This window comes from Nansenia antarctica (genome assembly GCF_963989245.1).
Source record: "Nansenia antarctica genome assembly, chromosome: 11".
Classification (NCBI taxonomy): domain Eukaryota; kingdom Metazoa; phylum Chordata; class Actinopteri; order Argentiniformes; family Microstomatidae; genus Nansenia; species Nansenia antarctica.
Window position 1 is genome coordinate 16,196,369 of NC_137681.1, and position 9,972 is coordinate 16,206,340.

Sequence of the window (9,972 nt, forward strand, 5' to 3'; positions counted from 1 at the left end):
ACTTCAGTTCCCCTTTAAGATTGTACAAGCATCGCTGACTGCACTTGCTTTTTGACATGTGTTTTTCTTTTTATTGAATATAGATGCGCAATTCCTTATAATGCATTCTATCCGTACGTTTAGACTGGGAGGAGAGGGCACATTCTGATGCTGGGACATTTGTGTTGACTGTTGAGTTGTGGCTGTACCCCCTAAGGATACGTCATACGAGTCAACCAATCGGCATTCTTGTTTATTGGCTCCAACGTGTCCGTTGCCTTTATAAAAGCTCCGGTAGATCATGAACAGTTACAGCATTTTTCAGTGTTGTCTGACAGAGATACATCAACAAAGCTGACCATAGTGAAAAGCGGCTGAAATATATTCGCACTTATTATTTATGCAGATCAAATCTATATCGTTTGGAACAAACGTCAATTAACTTGTTTTTACTTGAGAAAGTTTAAGAGGCTATTTAAGCATGTTTTGTTCCGTTCTCTGCGCAGCTTTTCTCCTCGCTCCTTTACTAGTTTGCGAGGCAAGAACCAAGCGATATGTCATCGGCTGTCCAGAAAAATGTGACAAATCTCAGTGTCTGCCTATCCCGGCTGACTGCCTGGCGGGCGACGTCCTGGACCAGTGCGACTGTTGCCCGGTGTGTGCGTCCGGCGAGGGAGAGATGTGCGGCGGCACGGGGAGACTAGGCGACCCTGAGTGCGCAGAGGGGATGGAGTGCTCAATAACGGATGGGATTGGAGTGTCTGCCACGATCAGGAGACGAGGCAAAAGCGGCGTGTGCGTGTGCCAAGTTTCTGATCCGGTGTGCGGTAGTGACGGAGTGTCCTACCGAAACCTCTGCGAACTGAAGAGAATTAGTAGCCGGGCACTGAAGCTGCAGCAGCCCCCGATCATCTTCATACAGAGAGGAGCATGTGGGCAAGGTATGTGTGTGTGTGTGTGTGTGTGTGTGTGTGTGTGTGTGTGTGTGTGTGTGTGTGTGTGTGTGTGAGTGTGCGTGCGCGTGCGTGCGTATATTGATAATTCAATTGATAAAAATCACTGCATGTTTGTGTTGAAAGAGGTCGCAGTTTACCTTCTGCGATATTTGTGTGTAAAACCTAATGGATAAGTTGTTTAGACTTATACAAAGAATGGCCATTAATCCAGTGATTTTGTCTGCAGTGCAAAGATGTCATGATTAGGTTATTGATTGACTTTCTCTACTCATCATAAACATCCTCACATGACCCTGAATACCAATTCAGTTGTCAAGCTTATGTGTTGTAGGGTACAGTAGCAAATGCAAACAAACCCCTTCATTGCATCTGTCCTTCTATGGCTCCAGTCGTAGAGCCAGTCAAGTGCCGATATCACAAGCAGTTCAGGGATGGATGTGTTTGGCTTCAGTGGAGGCTGGTGGAGGGAGAAATCGGAGGACGGGCTCATTGTAATGCATGTGTCTGTGATACCATTCCTCATTATAGTCCATGCATTACAATGAGCCCTTCCTTCGATCTCCACCTCCACCAGCCTCCACTGAAGCACACCTGATACATCCAACAGCACTCCTTCACCCAGACAGCCTTCAGCCTTCAGCACTCTTCTCTTTTAAGTCCAAGTGATTTTAGGTTTCCACACTGTACATGCAAATATGTTGTTAATTAAATGTATACTTGACTAACACCAATTATGTTAGGGGGATGTTGGCAAATACTATAGTTTCAAATGGCAGTAGAAATGATTTTATGGAGCTATGTTCTTGATGACTAGAGTTGCGGAGGCACTCCACAATCAAGACAGCTGGTCGTCGCATTTCATTGCATATAAGCAAAAAGTTGGCTTAAAATGCATTAACATCAATGTTTTTAATTGATTGTGTGCATTCAAGACAATAATCTCCTTCGCCCTTTCTGTTATTTTGACTGACCTTACTTACTTGACTTTGGCAGTAGTCCACATGCTAATGGTTAGATTTGAGTTGGCACAGTGTTGCTTGCAAACATCAGCACTCAGCACTGCAGTACCTCAGTTTAGAGCACTTTAAGCGTAATGTTTTTTCCTCTTTAATCACATTTGTGTTATCATAACAGGGTCAGAACCTGTTGGAATTAGGCCATGGTGTCTTGGCTATCAGCTGTATGCAACATAAACAAACAGCGTTATTTCGGAGTCTGGAACTCTTTAAGACTATGATGCTTGGCTTCAGGGTAGAGGTGATGAAAGTGCATTTGCCTTGCAATATTTAGACACACACACACACACACACACACGCACGCACACACGCACGCACGCACGCATGCATGCACGCACACACACACTCACACACACAACTGTCAGCAGCTGTGAACACACTATCCATACCGGTAAAGCCTGGGTCATTCTATTCATCACTACTATCAGGGCTGGGTAGTCTGCGCCAGCCAGCCATCAGAGCCCCACTGTGAATTGATGCTGTATCAGATTAGTGTACAGGAGGGTGAGTATCTCGCCTCTCTGAACCTATAGCAACTCACTGCAGCCAAGTGTGTGTTGGCGAACTCATACTAACTGAGGAACAACAGAATCTCTGGTCTTTCTCCTCTCCTGCTCTCTCTTCTCTTCTCCTCTCTTCTCCTCTACTCTTCTCTCGTGGCCTCTCTTTTAATCTTTTCATCTCTCCTCTCCTCTCCTCTTCTCTCCTCTCCACTCCTCTCCTCTTCTCTCCTCTTCTCTCCCCTCCATTCCTCTCTCTCCTCTCCACTCCTCTCCTCTCCTCTCCTCTCCTCTCCTCTCCTCTCCTCTCCTCTCCTCTCCTCTCCTCACCTCACCTCACCTCACCTCACCTCATCTCTCCCCTCCTCTCCTCTCTCTCCTCCCCTCTACTCTCCTTTCCTCTTCTCTCCTCTCCTCTCCTCTCCTCTCCTCTCCTCTCCTCTCCTCTCCTCTCCTCTCCTCACCTCACCTCACCTCTCCCCTCCTCTCCTCTCTCTCCTCCCCTCTTCTCTCCTTTCCTCTTCTCTCTCTCCTCTCCACTCCTCTCCTCTCCTCTCCTCTCCAATCCTCACCTCACCTCACCTCTCCCCTCCTCACCCCTCTCTCCTCCCCTCTTCTCTCCTTTCCTCTCCTCTCCTCTCCTCTCCTCTCCTCTCCTCTCCTCTCCTCCCTCTATAAAAACACTGAACAGGAGATTATATAACTCTTGCTCCTCAGATAATTATCCCACCTTGGGACATGTGTTTTTTTATTTATTTGTTTTACCTCACTGGCCCAAAAATAGCCTAGTTCTCTAACTAAGGACAGGAAAATTGCGTTGAGCTCTGTGAAGTTTCCAGCAGCTTCAGCGGAAAATAGAAATCTGGAAGGCCTCAGTCAAGGCCATTACATGATCTTACAGATCACATGATGTCATCTGCATCTGAAGTCATGCTCTCGTCGATTGTACTGGATGACTTTTGATCTAAAGGAATTCTGATCAGGGGAGGCAGGTGGAGGGAAAAATCTGAGGACAGGCTCATTGTAATGCATGAAATGGAATGAAGAATGGTATCAAACACACAAGTTTGATACCATTCCTCATTCCATTCTATGCATTACAATGAGCCCATCCTCCGATTTCTACCTCCGCCAGCCTCCCCTGATCCAAATTCTACAGTCTCTGAGCCATGTGGTGTCGACCCAGTTGTTTGTGAATCGACTTGTTCTGTGTGTATGTGATTGACAGGTAACATAAAACACATACAAGATTAACACAGCATTGTTAGCAGAGAGTCCTAAGATGGTGACTAACCCTTAACTTGTGCTAACCCTTGTGAATGGGTAGAAGCTAGCATACTGTACACCCAAATTACATCTCTTGGAATAGCTATTTTGTTTGTACAACCACACACTGTGTTCCAAATAGTATACAGGAAGTGGTTTAGACTTGACTCCATCTATTGTCAGTGTACTGTCATCACCATCGAATTACATCAAATTCAACACACGAGAGAAAAGGTTCATATTTGTTTATTTTCTGTTGATGATACTACATTGTCTGGTTGAGTGACATGAAGAGAGTTCTGAACCACTTCTCAGACAGACAGGAACATCTTTCTCCGTCATGTTTAGCCTTTTCTGTCTTTCAAAGTGGCAGGAGGTGGCATCTGTCATCCTACAGTAGTTGAGCTCCCAGCTTAGTCAACATTAGTTTAGTGGTGAGCGCCTTATCCGGTGGGACAGCCAAGGGGCGCGGAAATACACACACACACACACATACACTATAAACACACACATCCCCCTCCACACACACATGCATGTAGGCGTGCGCACACACACACACACACACACACATGCACGCTCACACACACGCATGCACACACACACACACACACACTTCAACTCAGGGCCGGTCCTAGGCATAGGCGAACTAGGCGGTCGCCTAGGGCGCCAAATGCCTGGGGGGTGCCAAATGCCCCAAATGCCCCCCCCCCCAAAAAAGAAAAAAACTAACATTTCAATAATTTGGTCTCTATGACTTTCATGTCTCTATGAAAATATGTCTCAGCCTACTGTCTATTTTTGTCTTGAAACCATTGTTGTCCATATTTTTACTGTTGAATGTGTGGGTGGTGATGAGGCAGTACTGGTGGCTTAATGTGGTGGTGGTGGCGCCCCTAAAAAAACCTTTTACCTAACCCGTTTTTTTTTGCGGGGGGGGCATCAAATCATACTCTCGCCTAGGGCACCTAAATGCCTAGGACCGGCCCTGCAAGTTCAACTCAAGGGTTAGGCCTAGGACACTTTTTTTTAGAGCAGACCGTTTTTTTAGAGCAGACTGGAATGCAGCTCACATACAATATATTGCCTGGTTGAGCTGAAGCCACTGTAGACCACATCTGCTCTGGGTTGTTTTGGGTGTGTGTAACTTCTTAGTCTGAGATCAGATAGTATTAAAGAAACAAACACACATGGGCCGGTCAGGACAGAACCTGCTGTCTGAACACGATACTGCCAGGGACTATGCCAACAATGCCATCCTATGATGCAGAGGGAAAAGGATGCCTTGGGGACCGTGAGTGGCAGTTTGAATATACGGTAGGCACGGAAGACCTTATCAGAACGTAATGTGGCGTTGAAAGGCGAGCCGTTGAGGACTTAGCACCCAGAGTGTATAATCTGATTCTCTTATACTGAATGTTTCCATCTGCCTCTCTGTGCTTGCCTTGTCATCCTTAGGACAGATCAAAGACAAGAACCAAGAAAGCTATTTAGTGGATAACAGAAGATAGATTTAAAGGAGTCGTATCACTAGATACTTCCAAGATACGATTTTTTCAATTGTAATCCAGTCTGAAGGCCTCAGTGTTGTGTTATGTGTTTGGAGTGAAGGGAAGAGTTCAAGGTGACGTTGGTCCAACTATGGAACATTCCAACTAAGCCAGGAGATAAAAGAGGACTCTGGCCTCTTCATGTTTTATCATAGTTGATGTGGGAGCATTTTTACAACATCTTCATCTTTATGTGAGATGGTTTGAGAAGGTGCTATTTATTAGAGAGAGGAGCACCTGGATAAGATATTCTGACTGGGCAGGGAACCAAGGGGCGGGCCTGAATAACAACATTTCATGACCAATGAAAGAAGGTGTGATTGCAGATGTTACCAAAGGTTACGCAAGGTTAGAGAAAGGGTTGCATAACTACCCTTATAAAAGGTCCAAGTGAGTCACTTTTTGTTTTTATTACCTCAGGAAGGAGACTTGATCCTCTTCAGCTGGACCGAGCATGACCAGTCACACCGTCACTTCCTGTTGTTTATGTTTATCCAGGAAGAGATATAACTTGCTTTCTATGTTTATACAGTGTTCAGACATTGAGTACACATTGTATACCTTGTACACTGTACACTGGACACCTGTCTAGTTTAAGTGGAACAACTGTTTTGGAGATGTTTTTTTCTCTACAGAATACAAATTGTTGGTAGAATAAGATCATCTATGACACTGATGAAGCCCATGTGGGTGAAATGTTCTTGAAATCTGGAATACACTTTTTAATTGTAACTGACTTTAAGAGGTCTACGCACCACCAACATTATTCTGGCCAGTGTACAGTGTTCTCTCATATTTTATTGGCTTAGAATAAGACAACACAGAACATGCTCTGACATCATTTCCTTGTTTATATTTGATTGGCTAATCATGTCCTTTGGGGGATATCTTCCAGGCCAGGATAACCCAGACAGCCTGCGTCACAAATATAACTTCATCGCTGATGTGGTGGAGAAGATCGCTCCAGCTGTGGTCCATATTGAACTGTACCGCAAGTAAGGACCTCTCAGAACTGAAGCTTGTAACATGTCAAGCGTTATGAAATGCTAAGAAACCACAACCAGTAGTTTACAGTTGAGTTGGATTAGGTATTTGGAGTCCCCTCCCCTCTTACTCATCCTCTCCTCTCCTCTCCTCTCCTCTCCTCTCCTCTCCTCTCCTTTCCTCTCCTCTCCTCTCCCCAGGATGGTATTCTCGAAAAGGGAAGTGGCGGTGGCCAGTGGTTCAGGGTTCGTGGTGTCGGAGGACGGCCTCATTGTGACCAACGCCCACGTGGTGGCCAATAAGCACCGGGTGAAGGTGGAGCTAAAGAGTGGCGCCACCTTTGATGCCAAGATCCGTGACGTGGACGAGAAGGCTGACATTGCATTAATTAAGATTGACACCCCGGTAGGACTGGCTTCTCCTTTTCTCTCTCACCCAAACTCTCTCTACCTCTCGCCCTTACTGCTTCTCTCTGTCTCTCTCTCTCTCTCTCTCTCTCTCTCTCTCTCTCTCTCTCTCTCTCCATCTGCCCTCCTGGAATGCAGTAGTAGACACAGTGAAAAGAGAAGACAAATAACATTTGTATCTCCCAGATTGTGAGCCAACAGACTTCATTCAGTTATTTAATCACCTAATGAGAATGGCTATCATAACATTCCATGGGGCTGGATTAATTTCAGTCGGGAAGTTCAGATAGGACGGCGATGAACACGATGAATCATGAAAACTGATACGTGAATAAAGTTCAACAGCGGGGAGGGTCTTTCTTCATGGTACAATATTTAGATTCAGTTTACTTTGTTCTTACGTTTTTTCTTTTCTTGGCAATCTCTCTTGGCTATGACTGAGGAATATCACCCAATTGAGGGTAACAGCTGTTCTGGTGTCAGGAAGGAAAATGTTCCTCTGTCTCTTTGTGAACCAGTCTTAGACTGCTCTCCTGTGAAAGAGGCTGATAGAGATATGGCCATGCACTCTGACACCACATGCAGGGAAAGGCCTAGTTATTGTGTGTGTCCATGCGTACGTGTTTAACCACTCTTATATCATGAATGCCTGCAAGTTCCAGACAATATCTGACCCTTTCAACCTAAATTGTCTAAATGCATTAAATCATTAATGTACCCAGCCCCCTCCTGGAAACAGACAGAGCTTTTAGCAGGGAGGCCAAGGACTGAATGACCCCCATTTAGACAGGTTGTCCAACTGTGACTGTTTTGGACTGAGAGGGGAAAAGTGTCATGGAGCAATGGCAAGAGCAGGTCTGTGCTTGTGCCACTTGGCAACGGTGGCAGCCAACAGCAGAGCAGAGCTCTCAGACAGACAGACGGACAGACAGACAGACAGACAGACAGACATGCAGACAGACAGACAGACAGACAGACAGACAGACAGACATGCAGACAGACATGCAGACAGACAGACAGACAGACAGACAGACATGCAGACAGACATGCTGACAGACAGACAGACAGACAGACAAACAGACAGACAGACATGCAGACAGACAGACAGACAGACATGCAGACAGACAGACAGACAGACATGCAGACAGACAGACAGACATGCAGACAGACAGACAGACAGACAAACATGCAGACAGACAGACAGACAGACATATGCCTGCTAGGCATGTATCTGCGTGTGCCATCGTCTCTGCTGCTCCTTTTTCCATAGCGTCAAAGGATGAGTCTGTGCAGGCTACGGCCCACGTCTTCCTCAATGAGAACAGCACACTTCTCTAGTCTTTCCTCTGCTTACTCTGCCCACTCTGCTGTGCTACACCAACACACACACACACACACACACACACACACACACACACACACACACACACACACACGCACACGCACATGCACACACACACACACACACACACACACACACACACACACACACACACACACACACACACACACATACACACACACACACACACACACACACACACAGACAAAAACGCACACACACAAACTAGCTCTAAGCATGTGCAGAGTCGACAGAGAGTTGGACCACTTGTTATAGGCGTCATCTTGACTATTATGGGTGACTATTCAGTGGCTAATGGGAAACCTAATAAGCTAAACTAAACTTGATATTTTACTTTTTATTTAAGATAATCTACAATATCAGAGTTTGGTGTTGTCTCTGGGATAATCATCCCATGATTGCCTGGCTTTTGATATACATCTTTCTTTTTAGACTTCAAATAATTATCTGCAGTGCATAGCTCCCTTCAACCCTTCAGTTCCCTGACTGATCATGTTGACATTATACAGAGTAGCATTATGGCCTTTGGGTCCAGCCAGAGGAAGCTAAGTAATCAAGTTCATACATGGCCACAGAGGGGTGTTGGAAAGGCTGGAGATAGCCTAAGGAGTTGATATCACAGGGGAAATATGTTTTAGCTTAGTAATAAGCAGACTATTTGTTCATGTTTGGGATACAAATACAGTACTGTATCAGGGGAGACGGGCTCAATGTAATGCATGGATGGAATGAGGAATGGTATCACATGTGCATGTCCTGCCCTTCAATGTCTACCTCCACCAGCCTCCCCTGATGTAGATTTGATGAGATCCCCAGTGAGTGTAGACCCAGGGACATCAGGACCAAAGTTTGTCCCCGGTGAAAAAACACACCATAATGACTGTGTTGGGAGAAATGGGTCCATCTCGAAATGTCACTAAGTGAATTCCTATGGGGGTGACTCACCTCTGAAGGCTGTGTATCATTTGTGAAACCAAAGGAGCACCAGGGTTAATCATAGCTCACTGTAAGAGATTTGTTCTTGAGGTTCTCTTCTTGAGTGGTCCCTCGGTTTGATGTGGTTCATGTTGCCATTAGCTTTGCTTTGTCATTTCAGGACAGTTTACCTGAAACACAGACCTTCCATGTAGTACCTACCTTGTAATCGACAGTAGTTCTATAGTAATATAGTATTATGCAAGGTACTAGACCAACATTGCTCTTTCTTGAATGTTTTGGATGTCTCTCCATCCTTTGTTTTTGTGCGCTATGCTTTTTCCGCACACATCCATTGATTGAGCTGTAGATTTTGGAAGCTGTCCAACGTTGATTGTACGGGTACAAAGGACCATTCTCTTCTCTGAATGCTGTCAAGCTCGGATGAGGGCGATTTACTGCAAGCATTAGCATCCATTGTCAACATTGTTTACATGCCTATTGATAGATCATCCACTATACAAAGCAAAGCCATTGAAAGGGAAGTGGGGAACTTAGCTGAACTTCTGTGTCACCTCCTATAACTACAGTACATTTCCTGGGGGCAATATTTCATATATCCTGAAGGATAAGATCCCCTCTGTTCCCCTCCTGAATTTGGAGGGTATTAGCCCTCCTACCACTATATCAATAAACATGAGAATCCTATGTAGCCATACACATTGGATGATGCTACTTTAGATCTACTGTATAGAAATACCCATCTCTGATTCCCTCTGAAACAGCCTTGGGTGAACCAGATCCTGTGTTTATCTCGGGTCTTTGAGGACTCAGATGTACTGTACTGAGGGGAAGATCCTGGCAGCGTGTGTAACGCAGGTTGAGGGTAGACTCCTGTATGCATAAATATTCATGAATGCTTATGAGGAGCTTGTTCCAGCTCACCAGAAAAGAGCTGCTGCCTTAATTCATTCTCCATGTTGGAGTTAACACTATAATGCCTATAAAAGGAATAAAGATAGGGTAACTCTTTATTCAA

At 45.2% G+C, this 9,972-nt stretch overlaps 1 protein-coding gene across 1 annotated transcript in view; it reads left to right on the top strand.

Moving 5' to 3' along the window:
- Positions 1-460: 460 nt before the first annotated feature.
- htra1b (HtrA serine peptidase 1b) overlaps positions 461-9,972 on the top strand; it is a gene marked incomplete at both ends in the record, with an annotated part of 17,160 nt that continues 7,648 nt past the window's right edge. The window contains 3 exons of the mRNA XM_080542576.1: positions 461-920; positions 6,160-6,259; positions 6,449-6,653. Of these exons, the coding sequence (XP_080398702.1) occupies positions 461-920; positions 6,160-6,259; positions 6,449-6,653 (765 nt within the window). The remainder of the gene's footprint in view (positions 921-6,159; positions 6,260-6,448; positions 6,654-9,972) is intronic.